Source organism: Epinephelus moara, chromosome 24 (genome assembly GCF_006386435.1).
Source record: "Epinephelus moara isolate mb chromosome 24, YSFRI_EMoa_1.0, whole genome shotgun sequence".
Taxonomy (NCBI): Eukaryota; Metazoa; Chordata; class Actinopteri; order Perciformes; family Serranidae; genus Epinephelus; species Epinephelus moara.
The window spans coordinates 11,625,019-11,651,809 of record NC_065529.1 but is presented as its reverse complement, the minus strand read 5'-3'; the positions used below and the strand labels follow the sequence as shown (position 1 = coordinate 11,651,809).

Here is a 26,791-nt window from a genome sequence, read left to right as displayed (position 1 = left end):
CGATATCGGCCGATACCAGTGACGCACCAATATTATCGTGCATCCCTAATCCACAGAACGTTAATTAAAACTTATCAATTATTCATTTCAGTCATTTTCCAAGCAAAAATTGCCGAACATTATCTGGTTCCCGCTTCTCAAATGTGAGACTTGGCTGTTAGCTGAATATATTCACGTCTGGACTGTAAAAAAAAAAAGCAAATTGAGGCTTCGCTGTGGACTTTTTCCACATATTTCACAGACGAAATGAGAAAAGCATCTGCAGATTAATCAGTAAAGAAAATAATTGTTCATTTTAAGTAGGTGACTAAATCCCAAGATTCATCACGATACAATATTATATTGATTCTTTGGATACGATATCTGCTGATGTCACAAAGTCGGCCATGATAAAATTTGGATTTGATTCAGTACAGACTCAGGACTACGATCGGTATGAGACAATATCAATAAATATCCTCGCTGTGTTTTTTCGCGTCTGCACTGGTGATATCTCAAGAACGCCCCAAGGGAATGTCTAAAATTTGGCACAAACGTCCACTTGGACTGACGAATAAACTGATTAGAGTTATGTGGTCAAAGGACAGTGACCTCACTAATTATGACAGAACTTCACACAAATGTTTCACAGGGTAAAAGAAAGACGCGATGACATTTAATATCTAAAAGGTCAAGGGGTTAACTTCACTCTGACGTCATAATGTTCTTCATAAAACACTTTCCTGTCCATTATTCGACGTCATGTCTGTGTTGAAAATTTGACAATAAAAATATAAGAACTAGGTACAGTATATCTGACTTTAAATTGAAGAACTGAACGGTTTTGTGCAGGAATGTACAAAGTAAATAAATAGTTAGTTGCAGCCTCAGTTCTCACAGATAGCACTGATGTGATCTGACTGTAGGTCACAGCTTAACCCACTCTGATTATTTAAATAGATTATTTTAAGCTTGTAGAAATAGATAATCATTTGCTTGATCAGTGTGAGCGCTGCTGCTGGATGTGGAGAAGTATCAGCCGGAGCACTGGAGGTTGTCCGAGTTCATGATTAACTGTGATTGATGCTTTCAGGGATTTAAGATGTGGTGCGCTGGCACATCTTTAAAATAACTGTTATATATGGAGGGCGATAAAGGCCACAAGCGTCCGTCTCTGTTGAGTCTAAACATATCGAATCTAACTCTGATCTCTCTGTGAAAACACTTGAGTCCGTCTGAGGGATTCAGACCACTTTCGAGTATTTTGGGAGCTTGACAAGCATCCTGATATGTGCGTTACGTAACGAGCTCTTTTGGTGGTGGTCGTGTCGTGTGATATTTGATCTGCTGAGGGGAGGCATCGACACATCTTGTACTCTGAAAGGTTGATACTCTATCATGTTGTCAAACCTGGCAACCTCGCTGTGAGGACAAGACTTGAGCAGATAGCTGCAGCGCTAACAGCTGCTGAGACCACAGTGTCTCTTGTTTTACTGTAAATGACGCAGCCAGGCTAAGAGTTTCCCCCTGCCTCCAGTCTTTGTGCTAAGCTAGGCTGAACACTGGGTTTAAGGAGCTGAAGAGTGAGAGGCTGAACAATACACACAGAGACAAGACATGCAAAAACATTCACAGCTTCTCACGTGATTATTTACTCCTTTTCTGTTTTATATAATAATACAATTGAACATCTTTGGATTTTCACTGTTAATGACAGAAACAAACTGCAGACGCCATGTTGGGCTGCACGCTGTAACTTGTGATGCTGGATTTTTCTCAGTACTGGACACATGGAAATTAAACTGATGTTCATCTTTTCACCTGAATAAAAATAATCAGAAAAATGAAACTTAACTATCGTCTCTCTTTCATTCATTTTCAGGCAAAGCGGTCGAGCAGGTTTACTCTCCAGGTCACAGTGGCTCTCAGACAACGTCGCCTGTCGCACTGCCGCGACTTCGCAACAACAACCACCATCCCCTGACGGTACGCACACTCACTCACACCTTTCTTTCTAATTTACCGCATTAATGATGTCATTGGCGGCTTTACAACCCCCCAAATGTGGTGGTAACAGTGTGAACTCTAATCATTAAAAGAACACACACATGGTAACAGATTTGGTGGTGATCAGCACTTTGTGTTGAACCTTGATACCTTTACTGTGAGCGCAGGCTGACATGTGTCAGCAGCATCACGTATGAACAACTGTCAAATTAGTCGGTATATTTTTAAGTTCTTGGTTTGACATGACAAAAAAGCACATTAAAACATTCTTATATTTCCTCCAAACCTTGAGAACAACAGTACTGTTTTGTAATTTATACCACTATGGAAAGATTTCACGCCCGAGACATCACTGCAATAATTATGCAACACAGAGCGGAAATCACACACACAGTGAAGTGGAGCTCCAGTCCCAGCTGGACGAGGACATCTAACTGGCCTACTGTCCTTGTCCCAGTATACAAGCACGGGAGGGGAATCCATTTATTGAGCCAAGTATGTGCGACTCCTCTACGATAGGTGGAGATATGCCCCCTTTCAGCTTGTTAGTATTGGACCTTTTTCCTGTTGACCTATTACGTCACAGACCAAACAATGGACAAACAAGTTAGCTACGGTTAGCTAGCAGCTAACTGCTACCATGGTGGACAACTTTACAGCTCTGTACATTTGGTCCGTCCAAAAAGTCACGGCTCTGGATGTAGATTTCTCCATGTTGTTACCGGCTTCTTCTTCTCTTACACATTTAATGCTATTGGACTTCCGGGTCAAAGCCCGGCGCGGAAACTGTGGAGCATGCTCAGAGCGCCTCGGCCAGTTTGGGTCTGATTGACTGTATACATGCAGGAGTCACATGATCTGGGTGTGTTAGTCCCACTGTGACAAATTCACTGCATGCATGCATTCACTAAACATGTTAGTCGCACTAACATGTTTACATGTATTTTAAAAGTCCGGTTTAAGTCGCACAAACATGTTTACGTGTATTTTGAAAGTCCGGTTAAAGGCGCACTAACATGTTTACGTGTATTTTAAAAGTCCGGTTAAAGTTGGACTAACATGTTTACGTGTATCTTAATCCGGTTAAAGTTGGACTAACATGTTTACGTGTATCTTAAAAGTCTGCTTTAAGCCGGACTAACGTGTTTACATGTATTTTAAAAGTCCGGTTTAGGTCTCACTAACATGTTTACATGTATCTTAAAAGTCCGGTTTAAGTCGGACTAACATGTTTACGTGTATTTTGAAAGTCCGGTTAAAGTCGGACTAACATGTTTACGTGTATCTTAAAAGTCTGGTTTAAGTCGGACTAACATGTTTACGTGTATTTTAAAAGTCCGGTTTAATTCGGACTAACATGTTTACGTGTATTTTGAAAATCCGGTTTAAGTCGCACCAACATGTTTACTTGTATTTTAAAAGTCCGGTTGAAGTCGCACTAACATGTTTACGTGTATTTTAAAAGTCCGGTTAAAGTCGGACTAACATGTTTACGTGTATCTTAAAAGTCTGGTTTAAGTCGGACTAACATGTTTACGTGTATTTTAAAAGTCCGGTTTAAGTCGGACTAACATGTTTACATGTATTTTGAAAATCCGGTTTAAGTCGCACCAACATGTTTACGTGTATTTTAAAAGTCTGGTTTAAGTCGGACTAACATGTTTACGTGTATTTTAAAAGTCTGGTTTAAGTCGGACTAACATGTTTACGTGTATCTTAAAAGTCTGGTTTAAGTCGGACTAACATGTTTACGTGTATTTTAAAAGTCCGGTTTAAGTCGGACTAACATGTTTACGTATATTTTTTAAGTCCGGTTAAAGTCGCATTAACATGTTTACGTGTATTTTAAAAGTCCGGTTAAAGTTGTACTAACATGTTTACGTGTATCTTAAAAGTCCGGTTAAAGTTGTACTAACATGTTTACGTGTATTTTAAAAGTCTGGTTTAAGTTGGACTAACATTTTAACGTGTATTTTGAAAGTCCGGTTTAAGTTGCACTAACATGTTTACGTGTATTTTGAAAGTCCGGTTTAAGTCGGACTAACGTGTTTACGTGTATTTTGAAAGTCCGGTATAGTCGCACCAACATGTTTACGTGTATTTTAAAAGTCCGGTTAAAGTCGGACTAACATGTTTACGTGTATTTTGAAAGTCCGGTTAAAGTCGCATTAACATGTTTACGTGTATTTTAAAAGTCCGGTTAAAGTTGGACTAACATGTTTACGTGTATCTTAAAAGTCCGGTTAAAGTTGTACTAACATTTTAACGTGTATTTTGAAAGTCCGGTTTAAGTTGCACTAACATGTTTACGTGTATTTTGAAAGTCCGGTTTAAGTCGGACTAACATGTTTACGTGTATTTTAAAAGTCCGATTTAAGTCGGACTAACATGTTTACGTGTATTTTAAAAGTCCGGTTTAAGTCGCACTAACATGTTTACGTGTATTTTTAAAAGTCTGACACAATAAATCCATTTTCTCTGTCGTCATGGAAACAGACTGAGTGTCGTATTTTCAAATCAACAAAACTTTTGCAAAGCTGCTCACAGGACAGTCCAGCATCATCGGGTCAACATCAACATGAGTCAGTACAGTAGGTTACTGATCAGAGGCCCGATCGCATCATCACATTGTAGCTTTATCAGGGGAGATAACATGGTGCGTTTTAGCGAATGAAAAAATGAGGAGTTTGTACGTAAAATCTACTGAAGTAAGAACATAGGAACAGAGAACCTTCAGCACTTTTATATAAAACACAAGCGCTTCTCTTTGAAACCTAAAGGAACATCAGAGACATGTATGGAAACATGTGCCAGAGCGTCCTGGTTGAACTGCGTCTATTTTTGGGGTCATCAGCAGATAAATCACAGACGAGGTTCATCAGACGTACGGCTGCTTTTTGTTCTCTACATACACACAGAAATGCCATTTAAATCCATCAACCACCAGCTCTCTCAGCTGGAGTCAGCCCGTTGCTATAGTTACAGTTTGGCTTCTGAAGGTCGACGGCGACCACGTGAAGCCGTCTGTTCCCCGACACGGACCTGCTGCCTCAGAGCCCTGCTGGCTTCAGAGGGCGAGCTGCAGTTAGCGAGTTAGCATGTGGTTAGCTTTGCAAGGCAACGAGCCGAGCAGCAGTTCTCTGAAACAGTCAGCTGCAGCCACGCGGCTAATTATAGCCCTCTGCTCCAGGATGCTTTAAACAGCTGATTGGTTTATAGGCTGGTGTGAAGGACGGACACACACACACACACACACACACACACAAAACACACACACAACACACACACACTCACTCTAATGGTATAAAGGCTCTGATGCAGCATTAGGCTGTTAGCTTTAGCAGGGTTTTCCCGTGAGATATTATAGTGAAGGTTTTTATTTATTCATACTAACATTAAGCTTCAAGGAGACGATCAGAACGTCCTTATCAGTTATCAGTCACCACATATTTAATGAGTGAGGCATCTACAAAGTGGCCAGAGCACATTTACAACCTTTTATAACCGAGAAATATCAGTAGTTTACCAGTGATATCAGTGATACTGTCGTAGCACTGACACTTTTACCATCAACAGCTCAGGGCTGCCTTCTGGGAAATTCGTCAGTGTATGATTGTTTACTGTGAAGAGAAAAATACCTCGAGGACGTGGCCCCTGAGTGTGAGGATTCTCTGCTTCAATCACTTTTCTAAAAACTTAATATTTTATCAGTTGGTGGATGAATCGATCAGAAAAATATCTGTTAGCTGCAGCGTATGTCACAGCAAAACAAAAACATTGCTGGTTGATTGTGTGTGAGTGTGTGTGTGTGTGTGTGTGTGTGTGTGTGTGTGTGAAGGTGTTGTCAGGTAAAGAAGGAGTCAGCACTTAGTTCTCATGTATCACTGTAGCTACTGACAACACACACACACACACACACACACACACACAGGCGGCTCTGACTGTGGTGTTTGTTATTGTTTTGGTTTCATCTCTTGAGTCACTTCCTTTTTTTGACACTTTAATCCACTGATTGGAGGGATTACAACAGACACACACACTCAAACAGTAGGCCTTTGAACTGAGCTGCAGTGTGTGTGTGTGTGTGTGTGTGTGTGTGTGTGTGTGTGTGTGTGTGTGTGTGTGTGTGTGAACCTCTGTTATCTGAAAGGACCCAGGTGTGCTGGTCACCACGGCAACAAGGGGTGAGTCACTGAGTGATAGACAATAACAGAGACAGACAGCTGTCCCTCTGTCATCAGTTATGAGACTGTTGGAGGGAACTGATGATTAATTAATGGACGTTATTGATCTGAGATCGTCCAGCAGAGGACAGGCTCTGTGTTGTGTTCAAGAACATCCCGACATCTGAGGATTAACAGTTATTATTTTGTCAACATCAGTCAGGAAAGGGTTAACTGGCTGTCTTCTGGAGGTTTGATTCTCACGTTTTTGCCTCGTGTGTCGTCCTCCTGTCCTCTTCTGTCAGTCCTCCTCCTCCTGTCCTCTTCTGTCAGTCCTCCTCCTCCTGTCCTCTTCTGTCAGTATTCATGTCTCACCCTACTCCTGTCCTCCTCCTTACCCCCTACTTTCCACTTCTCCTCCTCCTATTCTACTCCTTCCTTCCCCTCCTCCTCCTTTGCTCGTCTCTTGACTCGTCTATTGGTCTTTCTTCTGTCCACCTTCCTCCTCCTGTCCTCTCATGTCAGTTCTCCTCCTCCTCCTCTGCCTCTTTCTCCTCCTCGGTTCTTCGGTTGGTCTTCCATCTTTCCTCCCACCTCCTCCTCCTATCCTGCTCCTTCATTCCCCTCTTCTCCACCTCCCCCTCCTCTGCTCGTCTCTTCTTCTGTTGACCTTTCATTTGTCCACCATCCTCTTCCTATCCTCTCCTTCCAGTCCCGCTCCTCCTGTCCTCTCCTTCCAGTCCTGCTCCTCCTGTCCTCTCCTGTCAGTCTTCGTCAACAGCAGTAATCATACGTTGCTGTCCCACAGCTGATCTGACGTCTCTCTCCCTGCGTTTCTCCTCAGGGAGGCTCTAAAGCTGTCATGTCGGACGCCGTCCAGCTGCAGTCTCAGTCGCAGGTCCAGATCACCCAGCTGTACGAGGAGAACACCAACAAGCGTCCTGTCCTGACCTCCCAGCCCAACGGCCTGGCTCCTCTCAGCTCCGCCCGGCCGGGTCTGCCGCTGCCGGACCGCCAGACCTCGACCTCAGAGCCCCCCCACCACTGCCGGCAGAGCAGCGCCGCCTCCACCAAGTCGACGGACAGCAAGCCAAAGCCCACGCCGCTGACCCCGGAGCAGGCCATGAAGCAGTTCATGTCCAAGATGTCATCGTTCGAACACCAAGAGGTCTTCAGCTTCCCTGAAGGTGTGCGGCTTTAGACTGTGATAACAAACCAATAAACCGATCCATCAACTGATCAATGAAAATAATCACGTACTTCTTCCCTCTCAGTGTATTTCGTTGGTCCAAATGCTAAGAAGAGGTCAGGGGTCATGGGAGGAGCCAACAACGGCGGCTATGACGATGATCAGGGATCCTACATCCACGTTCCACATGACCAAATCTCCTACCGCTACGAAGTCCTTAAGGTCATCGGCAAGGGCAGCTTCGGACAGGTACAACCAGTAACAGCACTACTGATGTACTACGAGTATGACTAATGAAGGTTGATCCTACGATGTACGATGCATGTTGCAGTGTGTATAGTATAGATTTATGCCTTTGTGGGGGCATTATGTTTTCGGGTTGTCCGTCCGTATGTCTGCAAGTCCGTCCCATCCTTGTGAACATGATATTTCAAGAACACCTTAAGGGAATTTCTATCTAATTTGGCACAAACGTCCACTTTGACTCAACGATGCACTGATTCGATTTTGGTGGTTGTAGGTCAAAGGTCAAGGTCTGTTTGACCTCATCTGTGTTATTCTTGTGAATGTGATATCTCTAGAACAGTGTGAGGGAATTTCTTTTTAAATTTGACACAAACGTCCACTTTGACTGAAGAATAGGCGGATTAGAATTTGGTGGTCGAAGGTCAGTGTGACCTCACAAAACATGTTTTTGTCCATAACTGAAGAATTCATGCACTAATTCTGACCAAACTTGACACAAATGTCTAACAGGATAAAATGATGAAGGTCAAAAGGTCAAAGGTCAGCTTGACTGTGACATCATCATGTTTTAACGTCATATCTCAGGAACAGAAGGGGAGACATTTGGTCAGATACTGAATTGGTGACTCTAATCTTGAAACTGTGCTGATTGTATAGATCTTCTGTGTGTGAAGCATCCATGTTTTCACTGACATGGACGGAGACTGTCAGAGACATTGGACTGGTGGGCGGAGTCATACAACCACAGGGTGGACTGGTGGGCGGAGTCATACAACCACAGGGTGGGGATTATAGTTGTCACTGGAGTCTGGTGGCTTTTATGAGAGCATAGAAAGGCAACTGAATCATTGTACAACCCCACATCAAAAAATCTGAACTCTCCCTTTACAGGGTAAAAGTGGATTTAAAGACGTTAGCTGGAAGGAAACAGATGTGTGATGTTTGTCCAGAAACGCAAAAAAATATTCCATCATAAGTTTTGTTTTCATCTGATCATGGTAAGAACCACCTGGTCTTGAAGGGTTTGAGACGAACAAAGTGTTTCTCGTCCTGCTGCAGGTGGTGAAGGCCTTCGACCACAAGTCTCAGACCCACGTGGCTCTGAAGATGGTCCGCAACGAGAAGCGCTTCCACCGGCAGGCGGCAGAGGAGATCCGCATCCTGGAGCACCTGAGGAAGCAGGACAAGGACTCCAGCATGAACGTCATCCACATGCTGGAGAACTTCACCTTCAGGAACCACATCTGCATGACCTTTGAGCTGCTCAGCATGAACCTGTACGAGCTCATCAAGAAGAACAAGTTCCAGGGCTTCAGCCTCCCGCTGGTCAGGAAGTTCGCCCACTCCATCCTGCAGTGTCTCGACTCGCTGCACAAGAACCGCATCATCCACTGCGACCTCAAGCCCGAGAACATTTTACTCAAGCAGCAGGGACGCAGCGGCATCAAGGTGAGACCCAAAAATGATCTGTTTGCTTTCAAGAAGGAACCACTGACACAACTATTGAAAAGTTTGTAGTTTATATTGATGATGGTCTTCTTTCCTTCAATAACAACTTTTTTAACAGTGATAAAAACAATTTAATCCACGTGTTATTTACCTTTCTTATAGTTTTGGCCCCCAAAAGACATGATTCCAAACTTTCTAACAGTTTTGTATGTTTGTGTTTTCCATCCATAAAACATTCTGTTTCTCCTATCTCCTCCCAGGTCATAGATTTTGGTTCGAGCTGTTATGAACATCAGAGAGTTTACACCTACATCCAGTCCAGGTTCTACCGAGCGCCAGAGGTCATTCTAGGTAAGACGGACCAACTGAAAGCAGCCTTTGGTCGACACTGAGTCAACACATGTTAATGAGCTGCTCCTTCAGCTTTTCACTTCATTTTTGGCCACTAGTCTCAGTTCATACCAGCCACAAGAATCAAACTTTCTGAAACTCTGCAGAGTCAACATTTTCTCAGCTTTACACAGACTTAACATTACAGCTAAAGCCGGGTTCACACAACACAACATGTTTGTCTGTTCCGACAGTCACTTTGTCAGATGAGGTCATTGCCAGTTCACACCTATGCTATTCTAAAACGGTTTCATCTCGTCGTCGATCTTTGCTCTGAACTGGGCTTTGGATCAGTTCACACATGGTGCTAAAGCTCTGCTCTTGTGAGCACTGCGCTAACGCCTATGTACCTCTGATGTGGGCTTTTGTCAGGGAGCTCCAAAACTGGTCAGCTAGTTGAAGTCTTAGGTTGTGTAGTGTGAACCAGGCATATACGTATGTAATGGATTATCCATGAAAATTATCAAACAATTAATGAGCAGATCATTTTGATGACTCCAGGTTTTGATCTGTGTCTTCCAGGTGCCAGGTATGGGATGCCAATCGACATGTGGTCTCTTGGCTGCATCCTGGCAGAGCTGCTGACCGGTTACCCACTGTTGCCGGGCGAAGACGAAGCAGACCAGCTGGCCTGCATCATTGAACTTCTGGGCATGCCAAGCCAGAAGCTCCTTGACGCCTCCAAGAGAGCCAAGAACTTTGTGTCATCTAAAGGATACCCCCGGTACTGCACCGTCACCACGCTGCCCGACGGCACCACCGTGCTGAACGGTGGCCGCTCACGGCGAGGGAAGGTACGCGGCCCACCAGGCAGCAAGGAATGGAGCACGGCACTGAAGGGCTGCGATGACCCGCTGTTCCTGGACTTCCTCAAACAATGTCTGGAGTGGGACCCTGCGCTCAGGATGACACCCAGCCAGGCGCTGCGCCACCCGTGGCTGAGGAGACGACTCCCCAAGCCGCCGACGGGAACCACCACAGAGAAGACCTCCTCCTCTAAACGGGGCACCACCACCACCGACGGCGCCATCACCTCCATCTCCAAGCTCGCCACCACCTCCTCAACCACCACGTCCTCCTCCTCCAAAACCAGGACTAACTTGGCAGCGATCACCGATGCCAACGGAAACATCCAGCCTCGGACGGTGCTGCCCAAACTGGTCAGCTGAGAGTGAACGCACCCCGCTCGCTGCAGTGGGAGTTGCCGCTCGTGAGCAAACCAGCTGGAACTAAAATAAAACTGGTTTTGTCCAGTTTTGAAAAGCGTTTGTTTTATTTCACGCTGGTTTTCACAGCGTTGTTGGGAGTGCATTCAGGACAAACGCAGTGAGCTTCGGGGTGTTAAGATGTGCAACAAACAGCCGGGCTGCGATGTTCGCCGCACTGAAGGATACTTTATAGATAAACCTGGGTGCGTTCAGACTCCTCAAATTCTTAGAAACGGACACATTGTGAGCAGGAAGTGACCACACGTTTAGGATGATGGCGGGGCTGCTCAGACAATCATCACTCTGTAGCTCCAAACACTCAGACACATCCACAAACATGGTGCTGACGGAGGGAACAAGGCTTTTTTATGTTTCTACCACAGAATCTTTTTAGCTGAGCTGATTAATCGACACCAAAAATAACTTTGTATGATGTTAGTCTTACAGGGTTATATCTGCGGACAGTTGTTGGGTCAGATACAGTCAGATATGTCCTTGTAACACTAAAAAAAAAAACAATTAGCTTTCTAAACTGTGTTTCATATCACTATGAAACAATCCTGTTTTATGTTTTAGTTTTGGGATCATCGGGGAGCATTTCGTTGTTACTTTTGACTTAAATTATCACACGATTAATCAGAAAAACTAATCCTAGCGACCCTGACTGAAGCATCTACCTGTTAGCTTTGTGCCTGTCAGCTGGCTAACTGTTAACTGGCTAATAACCACTGGTTAGTTGTGTTTAGGTGTCACTTTGCTACCTTTTAACCGGCTAGCAGTTAGCCTAGCAAACTTTAAATCAGTCAGCTCGCTACAGCTGGCTCACTATTTGCCTTTTTATGGCAGTCTGGTGGCTAGCGTTAGCCTTTTCTTAGCCATAGCCTGTTAGCTCTCCACTGCCCAGCCTTACGAAGCACAGACTTAGACTTTATAAGTGTTTATAGTTGTCTGAAGGTTCGTAGAGAAGAGGAGGGAGTCAAAACAAGTATGTTTGGGTAAAGTCACGCCATTTTGTTCCCTATTATTTAACCATATCTGATTATTCAGGATGCAAAATGGCCGAGGGAGCAAAGAGAAAAGAAGAAGGTAGAGTGAAGGCAGTTTAACAGACAGGTCATAAAATTAAAGGGCTCTAATATTTAAAAAAAATGTTGGCAAGCAAAGTCTGAAAAATGAACAGTATGAACTGAAACAGCAGGTTAGCATTTAATTAGCCAAACTAAGTTCTGATCCAATGAAATATTAATATATTTGGCAAGTCATGAATGCAAAAAAAAATTAACAGTGTGGTAGTTGTCTGTGTACTTGACACACTACAACCATTTTAAATTATTGCTTTTATGAATTAATGTTAACTGAAAGAAGAGTAAATAACTATCAAGGCTAATTCATGTTTTAGCATGCTAATAAAACCCCAGGCTTTGGGAAAACACTTAGACACACAAAAATCACGTCACAGCAGAGAGCAGCGTTTGTTTAGCTGTAAAATGTGGAGGAAGAGGCGACCCAGCGTGCAGAGCTGAAAGTCACAGTGGCTCCATTTCACAGCTTTAAATCACAGATGAAATCAGTCTACATGGAGCCTCTGTGTCTGAATAATAAAGATCTTTTATGACCGTTAGTAAACTTTATGGAACATGAGCTCAGTGTCACATACAGCCTGAGGGCATAACATAAAGGACAACAAGAAGAGGTGTGCTGTTTGTATCCGGATACATCAGTCTGGGTTAAACTGCAGCGTTTTGTCTCGCGTGTCAAACAGAGAGCCAAGATTTTAATTCCTACACTGGTTGAACGCCTCCTGAAGACGTGGCTTAAACTGAAGGTGAAGACTCAGACGAGGAAGTGTAATTTTATTTGGAAGAAAAACCTCCTGAGCAGCATATTTACAGTCTGCTGTCTCTGAGAGGAAGAATCAGTCGCGTGAGGGTGCTCCGGCTTTAATTCAGGGTTTCTTCTCAAGTAATAAACAATTTAGACACTAAACATATCCACTAAAACACATAATCATTAAAACGGGTCCAGTCACATCGGTATGTGTCGCAGTCAGTTGTGATACATGTGTGCTTAAATGTTTCAACTGACATTATTAAAAGAAAATGCGAATAAATGTGCGTCTCCATCCACTACCTTTATGCTAATATTACAGCTAATAATATTACGCTAATGACAGTGGATGCCGCTGTTTCTGCAGTCAGGTGTCATTAAACTGGTGAAAAGAGATGACGCAAATAAAAGCGGTCCAATACAGTGACAAACGAATGTAAACAATGTGGAAAACACAAATGTTTACGATGCATGAAAATCAATTCCAGTAGCATGACATATGATAAAGAGATAATTTAAGTAAAATCAGAATGAACGTTCTGATAAAAGATTTAAAAACAACCATTATTGTCATCGCCTACTCTTGCAGGTGCTGTAGCCTGCATCTTGCTCAATGCATGCTGGGAACTGGTTAATCCAGTGTACCCAGTTTCACCACTCGCTCCTGAAACAGCCTGTAATCTCATCATCACATGAAAGTATCACTCTGGTGCCACTTCCTGGTGTGACTGGGCCTTGATGTTATCAGAAAACCTCGATTCACGCAACAGATACTGGCATTACAAGTACACAATGTGTGCGCAGCAGAGTTACAGGGAAAGATGGAAAGAAATAGATTAAATGAAATAAAACAAATTTAAAAAAAACAACAACCTAGTTACAGTAATGTGTAGACAGCGAGCCCTTTAAACATTTAATCAGTAGTGGTAATAATGAGAGATATCAGCAACCACTTTGTGACCAGTTAGAATTACTGGCCAACACATCCATAATGTAAAATTAAGATATCTATAACTTAATTACAAGTCGTCAGCTATAACCATTGATTTCTATTAAAACTCAGTTACAGATATCCCAGGTTCAGTTTTGATGTTATAATTCCAGATCCACATATCCATAATGTGACTTTGACTAGCTGCAAATCTAGTTAAGGATATTAACAGTTCATTTATTACGAGTGGAAATATTTATCAGGATATTTGTAACTTGATTACAATTTGTCAACTTTTACCATTGACATCTGTAACCGATCCCAAATCCAAAATCATCATATCGATAATGTAATTTAAATTGTTGCCATTATGATGAAGAATATCAACAGTTTATTTCTCGCTGTAGGAAAAGTTCATGGTGAATATCTGCAACTTCATTACCACCAGTCAACTTTCACCATTGACTTCTATTCAGAATCAGTTGCAGATATCTGTAATTAAATTTTGACACGTCGTAATTCCAAATTAACACATCCAAAATGTAATTTTGAATAGTTGCAATTCTGACTAGTGAAAATGTTCTTTGTAGATATCTGTAACTTAAATACAACTAGTCAACTTTTACCACTGACTTCTATCTCTTCTGAACTCAATTACAGATATCTGTGAATCAATTTTGACGTGTTATAATTCCAAATCATCATATCGATAATGTAATTTAAATTGTTGCCATTATGATGAAGAATATCAACAGTTTATTTCTCGCTATAGGAAAAGTTCATGGTGAATATCTGTAACTTCATTACCACCAGTCAACTTTTACCATTGACTTCTATTCAAAATCAGTTACAGATTTACAAATTTTGACACATCGTAATTCCAAATCACCATATCCAAAATGTAATTTTGAATAGTTGCAATTCTGACTTGTGAAAATGTTCTTTGTAGATATCTGTAACTTAAATACAACTAGTCAACTTTTACCATTGACTTCTTTTCAAACTCAATTACAGATGTAATTCCAAATCGACGTATCCATAATGTAAATTTGACTAGCTGTAATTCTTGTTAAGGATATAAACAACTACTTTCACACTAGAGGAAATGGTTATTGTAGATGTCTGTAACCAGTCAACTTTTACTATTGACTTCTATCTCTTCTGAACTCAATTACAGATATCTGTGAGTCAATTTTGACGTGTTATAAATCTAAATCGACATATCCGTGATGTAGTTTTGAATTGAATTTTATATATCGAGAATTCCATTTGTAATATCTGTATTTTAAGCTTAGTGGTAGAAGTCAACAGTTGCCATAACAACCACTAAAAAAATTAATTGTTTATATCAAGAATTAACTAAAATTGAGTTGAAGATATCAATCTGAATTGCAAGTAGTCAAAATTACATTATGGATATGTCAACTTTGAATTATAACAAGTCAACATTGAATTACAGATATCTGGAACTGAGATAGAATACTGTGATAGAACTGTGATAGAAGTCAATGGTAAAAATTGACTAGTTGTAATTTAGTTAGACACATCTATAAAGAACATTTCTACTAGTAACAGTTGAATTGTAGATATCTTTAATTAAAATTGCTCAAAATAAAATTATTGATATGCCGGCTTGGAACTGTAAATAGTAAGAATAAATACAATCGTAACTTTTTCCACAAGTGGAAATTAAATTTTTTTTTATCACTGAAAAAGGATCTAAACTAATCTTAAACAAAATTAACGATATCTTTAAACTAGTTTTGACAAGTTGAAATGTAAAAATATATTTGTAATGTGTTACATTTGATTGACGGATATCTTAGATTAACACGACAAAAATCATTTTCACTTTTCAGCCCGACTGATTAAATGTTAAAAAGGTTTGCTGCCGTAGACGAGCGTTAACTCTGATCAGTCGTATTGACTGGTAAAATATTGATCAGAGGTCAAACTGATTTATCAATGTGATCTCGTGGGGAGGGGGGGGGGGGGGGGTTATTTATTTACTACAATTTAATTAATATTTATTAATCCAATCTTCATATTTACTACGATGTGGAGTTCATACCGTATACTTGAACGTGTGTGTGTGTCTGTGTGTTGTATGTAGCAGTGTGTGTGTGCGTGTATGTGTGTAGACGTTACGAGAGGTTGTCTTAAAGCTTGTTCCCTCACACACAAAAACACACACACATATATATATATATATACATATATATAAATAAATATCAATGTAAACAAAACTGTACCTGAACGCACCCACAGGAAGTCGAGTCATATGGGGACGAGGATGAAGAGGAGGAGGCAGAGGGGGAGGATGTGCTGTCGGCTTGGCAACCGTGATGCACTGTAGCACATGGGACGACAATGAGGTGATGCACAGAAGGACCTGATGATGTAAAACACACAGACACTACCTGCTCCGCCCATCTCAGGGGGGCGGTCCTCTCTGATGTTTATTTGTTTGTTTTCTAAAGATTTGATTGGTTGGTTGGTTGATTGTGTTTTTTAATTTTTTTAATTTTTTTAGAGTGCTGAGAGTCGTAACTTTGTGCCTTCAGTATCTCATCGCCATGACCACGCCCACCCAGCACACACACACACACACACACACACACACACACATTTACAGTGGCGATGTCATGGCAACAATATATTTAACAAAAAAATGATTTAGTATCTTTTTGGTGCGACTCACGATGATGTCATGACAACTCATGTCAAAGTGAGTTTCGGCGGCCAAAGTCTGCGTGCTGATTGGCTCCTGGTTTGTTTCAGCAAAGCCCAAAGACACCATGTGAACCCCCCGTGACCTCTGACCTCTCCCACACCCTCGAGAAAAGTGTGACCATGCAGTGATAAGAGAACAGCTGTAAAGGCGTAAGAAAGAGTTAATCAGATTCATTAGTTAAACAGTAACGAAGATGCTACAGAAGTATGAGGAGAATATTCGACTTTGATTGGCTGAAGGTTGTTTCAAGGTGGCATCCTGAATCTGGACTTTAAAAAAAAGACGAAACATTTGAAGAATTGAGTTACAGAGAAATGGTAACGATAATCCGCAGGTTGGTTGTGCCAACACTTTGTGTCTGTTGATATTATATGAATTAAAGTGGCCATGGTGTAAACCTCAGTCCAGTCTGTCTGCAAGACGACATCATCAAATAGAAACTAGTGGAACAATGTTTTAATGCTCTCTGTCGCACCTTTTATCAACAGGAGGCTGGATACTTCATTATTCCAGTTGTCTTGAATGCAGCGTGAATAGCAGCTGGTAAAGGGAGTGTTGTATGGAAGCCCATTACTGCCAGGAAAAGACAAAAATTAATGACGTTAGGAAGGATAAAAATAAACACTCAAATCAAAATCATGACATGATGTAACAAGGTTCGTTTGTCATTTTACAACACGACGTCAACATGACATCAGAAAGACGTTGGACTCTAAAGTCGGACAGACGTTAAATTTTGGTCGGAGTGAAACCAGTGTGACGATATTTTAATTTTTTAACATTTGAATTTCACATGTTGTGGATGTTCACACATTTAGACTTTTTTTTTTCTCCATACCTTTCGACCAAATGTGATAATTCTACGTCAAGATGGTGTTAGCTTTAGACGTTTGGAAGACGTTGGATTTTGTTACTTAACAACACAACTTAAAACCAACAAAATAATGTCATGTATCAGTTGACATTGGCATTAGATATCTTGACTTTGAATTTTGGTCATCTGACGTCACAACCTAAAGGTGACAACAAAGCGTCTAAAGACGTTGGTGGTCAGCTGGGTTAACGCTCAAATCCATCAGTTATTTTGATTTGCTATCATCATTTTCAGCCAGAAATTAAAAAGTCACAACTATCTCATTTATACTTAGAAAATCAAAATATTGTCTCAGTATCTCATAATTTTGACTTGCGCATTTTTTATCGTCACTCCTAACAGTTCGTTATTTTTAAACATTTTTTGGTAGAAATGAGCTTCTGTATTGTTTACAGAGCCAGCAGAGCAGGCCAACGCACCAACCACCGATTGTAGCTTTAAACTGATGAACACCGACATCAAGTGTTTGTGTGTGTGTGTGTGTGTGTGTGTGTGTGTGTGTGTGTGTGTATGTGTGTGTTGAGGTGAAGGGGGGGGGGGGGTGTAAAACATGGCTGCACAATGTACAGACACATATCAGCCAACTGTCGCCTCGGGGACAGACGGGCGACGACGCCTGCTGACGACAGGGCTAAGCTAACACTAGCCGATCGCCCGCTAGCGTCCAGCCGCTAGCTGCTGCACTGACGTTTGTTTTCTCTACAGTGAAGCTAACACTAGCCTACTGCTAACTGACTGCTAGTAGCACATAGCAAGTTTATACCTGCTAGCTGTTAGCATTAATGTGGTTTTAAAGGTTTTTTTTTTTCATGTTGGTACCTCAGACTGCTCAGTTATCATTGTTATTATTATGATTATTACTGTTGTCATTGTTGTGACTAACACCCAGGGCATTTGGTTGAATCTACCAAAGTGCATTCCTTTACAAAGCTAGCTGAGAGCTAGCCGCTCAAACAGACAGACAGGTGGAAGGTAAGACAGGAAGCAAAAAGTACGTGAGTAGAGGGGCAACAAGAGGAGAAGCTGCCTTTCAGATCATAAGGCCCTGTCCATGTGAATACAGACATGTTTGAAAATGGATATTTTCTCCGTCCATCCACATGACTTTGTTTTTAGAAAATATCTCCGTCCACCCTAGAACACCAAACAACTCCAAAGTCTCAGATAAAGGCTACGTCAACAATGCATCAAATACCAGAGAAGAAGATCTGGAGCATGTGTAGTGGTAGATCATAGAATGTGGTCACGAGCATCAAGCCCCCAGGAACCACAGACCTTATTTCAGACATTTAACCAAAAACCCATTGATTTGAAGACGAGGGCACCAAGAGTGCTAACATGCTAACATGCTAACTCATTTCTGGGTTTTAAGGACTCATTTCTTAAGCACTCTCTATAGTTACCCTACGATAACACGGGCAAACTGCGCTAGCATCAACACAGACTGTTATTCAAACCCGCTAAGAAGTGACATTGTAGTGAATGAATAAATATTAAGCCAAACGCAGCAATAATCTATTTAATAATCCATCATATGTGAAGACGTGACTCATCTCATAAGATACAAGAAATAACCCCAACCCTCACTTTTAACTTAACCCTTGAGAGCTAGTTCCGTAGCTTCGAAGAAGGCTAGCTAGCTACCTAAGCCAGCTACATGCTAGCTTAAGTGTTGATGCTTGTGAGGTATGCTAGTTTTGTTCAGTGACTACATTCTAGCATCTACCTTTTGACACCTATTTTGGTCAACATCTTTCTGATACACGGCCCACGAGGCTACAGCGAAACAAAACGTGTGAACAGACAACATGGTGGAGTTGTCGTCAACAATCTGATAGTCTGCTATTGTTGTTTGCAAATAAAGGAGAGGATGTTATCAACGCTCTGTATCCAGTTTTGCAAAGTCTTAGAAGGCATTTTCAAAAATCTCTGTTTTAGTGACATTAAACTGTTTGTGAGGATGTAGAGGAAAATATCTGTTGTCAGGAGTATTTGTAGACGTGTCGACGGGGCCTCAGGATGAAAGGAGAACATGTGATAGTGTTTTGTTTTTTAAAAAGTTTATTATTAACAGGCTGCATTCACACAGGAACATGAAGTCTGGTTGAACTGACCTCTTGGTAGCATTCAGAGAAAAATAATTTTTCTGCTCACGTGTGAAAGCACCTGTAGCCTAACTAGCCTGCTAGCTTGTTACCATGCTAGCCAGGTAGCCTACTAGCTTGTTAGCCATTTTCGCTTCTATCGGGAGGTCTCCGTTAGCCGCTGTTAGCGTGAAGCTGCGCTGTATTTCTGTGACGTTTGCCAGCTGGGTTTTATTGTGGATTTTATCTGTAAATAATGTGGAAAAAAATGTTTGAATAATGAATTTTTTGGGGTTGAATGCGCTGCTGTGCCACGCCGCGGCCAGTTTTACAACGTACTGTATCTACTGTACAGAACACAGAAGTCGACACTTTTCTAGTGAGCCTTTGTTAAATTTTATTGTGGTGGAAAAAATTATTATTATTATTATTATTATTAATAAAACAATTTTATTGTTTATTTTCCTGTGTTGTTTCTTTTTGTGAGTCAGTGTGTGAAATAAATGCAAAACGGTACAAGTTGTTGGGAATTTTAAACTGTTAGGTTTTTAGATTTGATCAAAAATCTGCTTAACTCCATATTCTGAATTTTGTCATGTTTTTTGGCTACTAAGCTAACGTTACATTTTTAGATTGTAAGATTGATTAGCTGATAGAAAATCAGTGTAAAACTATTTTGATCATTGAAATCATTTTTCATATAAAAAGCTTCACAAACTTTTCCTAATGAGATCGATATAAAAGTCACATTATTTTTTGGGGTTGTCTATCGGTCTGTCCGTCCATGTATCCCATTCTTGTAAACACAATATATCAAGAACGCTTTAAGGAAACTATTTCAAATTTGGCACAAATGTCCACTTGGACTTCACAATGAACTGATGAGACTAAAGTGGTCAAAGATTAATGGTCACTATGACCTCGTCTGTCTCATTCTCATGATTGCCTTCTGGGATTTTTTTATTTAAAATTTGCCACAAAAGACTTAACAACAAACTGATTAGATTTTGGTGCTTAAAGGTCAATAGTAAAGGTCACAGTGACCTTACATACATCTCATTTTCGTGAATGGGATATCTCAAACTTTTCCTTAACTTTGGCACAAACGTCACCTTTCAGAGAGGGATGAACTGATTAGAATTTGTTGGTCATGGGCCAAAGTCACTGTGACCTCATCCATTGCATTCTTGTGAACATTGTATCTTAACACCTTGAAAAAAAATTTTCAGGTTTGGCACAAACATCAATTTGCATTCAAGAGTGAAGTGATTAGAATTTGGTGGTCAAAGGTCAAGGTCCCTGTGACCTTGCGTCTATCTGATTCCCATCGAGGCAGTATCTCAAGAACATTTTGAGAGAATTTCCTCAAATTTGGCAATAACGTCCACTTGGACTCAAGAATGAACTAATTGGAATTCGGTGGTCAAAGGTTAGTGTGACCTCACAAAACATGTTTTTGGCCATAACTGAATAATTCATTCACTAATTCTGACAAAACTTGTCACAAATGGTCGAAGGTCAAAAAGGTCAAAGGTCAGCTTGACTGTGACATCATCATGTTTTAACGTCATATCTCAGGAACAGAAGGGGAGACATTTGGTCAGATACTGAATTGGTGACTCTAATCTTGAAACTGTGCTGATTGTATAGATCTTCTGTGTGTGAAGCATCCATGTTTTCACTGACATGGATGGAGACTGTCAGAGACACTGGACTGGTGGGCGGAGTCATACAACCACAGGGTGGACTGGTGGGCGGAGTCATACAACCACATGGTGGACTGGTGGGCGGAGTCATGCAACCACAGGGTGGACCGGTGGGTGGAGTCATACAACCACGGGGTGGTGATTCTACTACTATTGAAAGAACTTTTGACTGTAACAGAGTATTTCTACTGTGGTATAAGGATCTGAATACTTCCTCGTCTGCATACCAGAGCTGCTGAGACAGATTTTTTTTCCTCACCTGATAGAAACTATTTTAAAAACATAGAATTTATTAACTTAATTCCACATCATTTCAGAAGGTGGAGGACATTTTGGTGAATCCTTGGAAGGTGGAGGCTCCTCTCCATCAAACATCTCCACACACACACAGGGGGACTCCTAAATTAAAGTCCTGCTGGATTAGACCGGGGTTACCATGACAACACACCACTCACTCACAGGTGCTAATGAATGCGGCGTTGTCATGGAGGAGGAGGATGTGACATCACGGCTCATTGCAGGGCACGTTGTCATGACAACCAGTGATTACCAGTGTGATGCAAATAGCACTGTTTAGATCAGTGCACACAACAGACGACACACACACACACACACACACAGGAAGTCAAAGTGTCATAAGTAAAAATAACCTTTATTTGCAAAGAATGACAAAAAACGACTTTAAATGTGATCCTCTGATATTTCCTGTAGCGCCACCATGAGGCTGACATGTGTGGTTGTGAGTTAAATGTCTCTTAACTTTTCATTTAAAGTTTCCAAAACTCTGGTTTCTGACTGAATACCTGCAAAACTAGGGACATTCCAATGAGCCTCAAATGTGCTTTGTGTTTACGGCTAATTATGGGATGTTAACATGCTAACACGCTTCATAAGGAAGCTAAACATCAAGAATGTTAGCGCTGTCATTAGCACGTTGACGTTAGCATTTAGTCTGTGCTAAAGTCTCAGGGTTTTGTTGGGGTTTAGTCTTTTTCACTGCAAAACATTTTTTTTATTTGTATTTTTAGATTTTATGTTATTATTTTATTATATATTTTACATTTATTTACTTTTTTTTCCACAACATTGTTGCATAATAGCCAATAGGGAAGAGGGGGATTTTTAGGATCGAGATAATTTATTAAGTTGTGTATTCAGTTTTTTCTTTTGGCCAAATCGTAAAGTTCCTTCACAGCCTGATCCACTGGGATTGGAACCACTGACTCTTCAACAAGATACGAAGCACATCAAAACACCAGATCCATTGTTTTTCTATGTAACTGTGACATTACCTTTATTTAGCTTCAGTTTTTATTGAAAGCGTCTGGATCTATCAAATATATGAATGTGCATCAAAAAGGTGTGCAAAGTATTTAGAATATTTCCATTTGATGGGGGAAAAAGACAGGACAAAATAATCTCACTTCGAGGTTCATTTAGTGGATGATTTGGAGCTTTCAGTCACATCACATGGTCTGCATCGAGGTGAAAAAGAAACTGTAAAATTTGCCCAACGTGTCAAAGAAATCTTTCATAAAAGAACTTGTTAAAAATGTGAATTTAAACATTTACAACTGGGCTTTTCCATACACTGATGAAGACCATGAGTTATGATCAAAATTGTTTTCTCAGGCCAGCGGTTCAAAAGAGAATTAACGTATAAAGATATAAAACAAAGCAAAGCAACATTTTCATTGCTGGAAAACAATTTAAACAATTAACTGATGATCAAAATCGCTGCACATTCAAATTCAGCTGATTAATGAACTGACTAAGTTAGTGGATCTCACAGCCCGTCACACACACACACACACCTCCTCCTCCACATACTCTTCCTCCCCTGTCATTGATGAGATAATTAGCTCACCATGGTAACAAGGAGCCACCATGTGATTGGAGCAGCTGTGTTCCATATTAGGCAGCAAGAGATTAGCAGGAAGGACATGGCTGCTAATTATAGGAGCTAGCATGAAGCTAACGGGCTAACTGGTCAGAGCAGCTGCTGCCTGGCTCATGGGCGGGTCGGTGGAGGATTCTACCCATAATGCTGATTGAGAGCTGGTCATTTAAAGAAAACATGAACTGAAACCTAATTTAATTAATGAATGGGGCCTTTTTTGATTCTGTACATGAAGTATTTAAGAGAAGTATTTAAATAATTCACGGAAGTAAAAACACCAAATATTTCATTATTGTCATAAATCACTGAAAATGTTTGTGATAAATCTGCCACCGTTTTCACAGCGTACCAGCGTAACACCAGCATCCTGTGGTGGAATATAACCGAGTGCATTTACCGACAAAACTGGGTGTTTATTTATTTAGACATTGGGACATTTCCAGACACGTTTGTGGCAACAAAACGATATTTAAAAGCCAAACATGATCTTTTTCTAAACTCTAACAAAGTGAGTTTTTTGCCTGACGTCACCACATGTTACCCTCGGTGTTGTCACAGCATACAACTGAAAATTAAATTGTTCAAAAACATTACGTTTAAGAATATCTGCTATTTGACATTTTATTTTATTTGTTTTTTTGTTACATGTTCGTGGTTTACAGAAACTTAAAATGCCAACATGTCTTCTGTTTATGGGGCTGAGTTGTTTCTGCACAGTTTGGATGCATGAATGATGAGTCACAGTTTCTCCTGAGCTGTTGCTGAGTCAGTGAACGTCTCTTCTGATGAACGATGACGGAGGTTAATCTGGATTCTATTCTGCTGCAGCTCTGATGAGATTCAACTGGTGTGTGTGTGTGTGTGTGTGTGTGTGTGTGTGTGTGTGTGTGTGTGTGTGTGTGTCCATCTAAAACTGGATGTAGCTCAGAGCTCAGCAGGAGATCATGACGGTCTCACACACACATACACACACATACACAGGTAACCTGAGAGAGTGTGACCTGCTGCAAAGGATTATGGGTCCACATTAATATCCACTTACTGTTCAAATGTTAACCCACCCTCTGTGTGTGCATCCTGTGTGTATGATAACGGAGCAGCTGCGACATTTATTGTTCGTCATAAATTCAGACACACTGAAACCTGTCTGTTGGACGCCTGCTGCTCACAGTTGTTGACACTTGGTTTATACCTTTAATTTAAGCTCCTCCCTCACCTGAGCAGTGTGTGTGTGTGTGTGTGTGTGTGTGTGTGTGTGTGTGTGTGTGTGTGTGGGGGGGGGGTATACACGCCCATACACTATATATACGTCCGTAGTGATCCAAGTGTCCTGAAGCCCCGACATAAAGAGTTGTTTGGAAAAACCTCATTTGAACTCTGTTTTTAGCCTCATTGTAGCCTGTAGCTCTGACTGCACGCTTCATGTGTGTTCACATGCTTTCGCTACGGACGAGCAGTATGGAGATATTTTGTGGTTTCAATTATGTGTTTTTGGACGTTTGAATCTGGGGCGCCGTCAGCCTCCATTAGGTGGAGTTGTGTTGCTACCTCCTCTCCCCTTGGATCTCTGCAAGTGATGTGAGGACTCTAAAACTTCACCTGAGCCTCCCTCGGCATATGGGTGAGTAGATAATGGCTGAATTTACATTTTTGGGTGCACTATCCCTTTAACTCTCATTGTTGTCCCGCCACATTTCAGACGGCTTTTTTTTTGTCTGTGTCTGATGCAAGTCACTGACCAAGCGGTGGTATTCGACAACCTCTGAGTGAGACCAGGTCGATCTCATGTTTTAGACTATCTTTGATTATATCTGAACATTTGAATAATTAATTGAATGTCTCTGTATTTGTGGCTAAATAAAAACATGTATGTGGTGTTTACACACAAACTTAAACATTTTCATTTACAAAATGAAAACCTAATTTGTGGTTTAGCGAGCAAATGATTTTGCATCCAGGAGGCGTTTAGCTTAGCTTAGCACAAAGACTGGAAGCAGGGGGAAACTGCTAGCCTAGCTCCATCTAAAAGATGCGTCTCTTATTTAAAAACGCAGAAACGCCTGAGAGACCAAACTGTGGGACAAGAGAGCCCGTGATGTGAAGGAGGTCAGCTGACAGACAGCTGGGAAGATGACACATCCTTTCTCTATGTCAGGGAGATGACTCTGTGCCCCCTGCCAGCTGTCCCAGCATGCATTGGGCTGTCACCTGAGCAGGTTGATGGGGGTGGGGGGGTCAGAGGGGGGCTGACCTACAGACCCAGATAATGAAGAGAAAGCAGAGCTGATGAGAGCAGAGATGAATGGACAGCAGGTGTCACACTCGTCACCGGCCGCCATGTTGGCTCCCATCGTCCAGGCTGGGAGGCCGTTGCCGAGGTAACTGGCGGCCGGTGTTTTGTTTATGTTGCCATGGTGATGTTTGACCAAACTGTGTCTGTGTGGCCCCTTGTTTGTTACATTTTAATATTGTTTTCATTCACACCTGCTCTCATTTGCACACATTCATTCATCCGTTCATTCATATTAAACATGTTTCAGTTTCAGCACCAGCTGTGAATCCACTCTTATTCATTCTGAACCTTTACTGACCCTCTGCTCACTGGTCTGAACCGTTCTTAAACCCACAGCCCGCTCCAAACCCTTAACCGTAACTCTAAAACCATTTGATCATAATCAACACGTCCTGACCCTGTTAAACACCTTAAACCCATCAAAAACATTCTTACTGTTATATCCTCCATAAAACATCTCATCCTCAAAACATCCGTAACCTGAGCTAAACCCCCGAGCTTACGCGAGACCGTGAGACATGGGCACCGCCTTCGTGTATGTTCACACTGAATTTAAAAAAAAGTTTCAACATTTCTGCAACTAAAACATCGGCCAGTCGTCTTCAGCTCGGCGTCTTCTCTACATATTGCCAGGTCTCTACAGTGGTAGCTACAGTGGAGTCTCCCTAGCGAGGCTGTGGATTCAAGAAAAGGAAAAGTTTTGATAGAAAACAGAATTTAATTGTGCGTGAAGAGATTTTTTTTTTGCTTTTACCACCAACTCTGCAAAGTTAAAGTTCTTTAATAATCATAAATATCCCACTGCAGCGCCCCCTGGAGGCTACATGAAACTGCAACAACAAGCTCTGTGGTTTATCTTCAGCGTCCAGGTCGTGATTTCTGGAAAGAGACGTTAATGTTGACACTCGACAGCTCACACCAAAACTATCCAGACTCATGAACAGCTCCACAGGTGAGAGGAAGAATATGTGTTTCTGATTTTGGGGTGAACTGTCCCTTTAAGTCTCGTCTGTCCTGACTGGTTGAATCAGTCTGACACTGGAACCAGTTTGTTCTTTGTTCCAGTCCAATGTTTCACCTTCTGCTGACAGTCTGACCCTAAATATAAAACCAGACATGATGGAAACTGTCTGTCTGTCTGTCTGTCTGTCTACCTGTCTAATTGAATATAGACTCCAGCAGCTCTCTGATCTGCTCTGAGGGTCTTTGAGTTCAGGACAAATGGAAAACCCTGTGTATGTGTGTGTGTGTGTGTGTGTGTGTGTGTGTGCTCAGATGGTGTCAGATTTGTCGGGCCAGAGGTCAGTTTATTTCCAGCGTCTCTCTTCATCGCACAACTGTCACACACACACACACACACACACTCTCGGTCTGCTCCGCCCGTCACTCGCTGCCTGACGTGAACATTAATGAGCAGTAATTATTCATGATGATGTCACAGATATAAACATATCAGCGCTGTGATGAACCCAACAGAGGTCGACTCAGACTGTCGCCTCTCTGCAGGAAAAACACGCTGTTTTCTACCACCTTTACTGTGACTGTGTGGTTCATCCATTCACAGACAGTGTGTGTGTGTGTAGTATAAAAGTGTGCGTTAATGTGCTGCAGCACAGGTCAGGGGTTAAAGTGTCAAAGTTCAAGTTCAGATATTTAGAGTGATACTCTGCTGCCACCCAGTGGTTAACAGCTGCTACTACACCCAGTGTGATCATCTGTTCTGACTATATAATGATGAAAACTGTGTGTGTGTGTGTGTGTGTGTGTGTGTGTGTGTGTGTGTGTGTGTGTGTGTGTGTGTGTGTGTGTGT

General features: G+C 41.5%; 2 protein-coding genes across 3 annotated transcripts in view; one reads left to right on the top strand and one right to left on the bottom strand.

Moving 5' to 3' along the window:
- The window catches only part of dyrk2 (dual-specificity tyrosine-(Y)-phosphorylation regulated kinase 2), a 38,478-nt gene extending 18,939 nt beyond the window's left edge, over positions 1-19,539 (top strand). For both annotated transcript variants that reach the window (XM_050038191.1, XM_050038190.1), the window contains exons 2-7: positions 1,862-1,965; positions 6,994-7,336; positions 7,424-7,587; positions 8,644-9,033; positions 9,294-9,384; positions 9,946-19,539. In XM_050038191.1, the coding sequence (XP_049894148.1) occupies positions 7,012-7,336; positions 7,424-7,587; positions 8,644-9,033; positions 9,294-9,384; positions 9,946-10,592 (1,617 nt within the window). In that variant the 5' untranslated portion in view covers positions 1,862-1,965; positions 6,994-7,011 and the 3' untranslated portion in view covers positions 10,593-19,539. The remainder of the gene's footprint in view (positions 1-1,861; positions 1,966-6,993; positions 7,337-7,423; positions 7,588-8,643; positions 9,034-9,293; positions 9,385-9,945) is intronic.
- Positions 1-26,791, bottom strand: part of LOC126386069 (filamin-C-like) — a 218,438-nt gene that overhangs the window by 20,889 nt on the left and 170,758 nt on the right. The window lies entirely within an intron of this gene.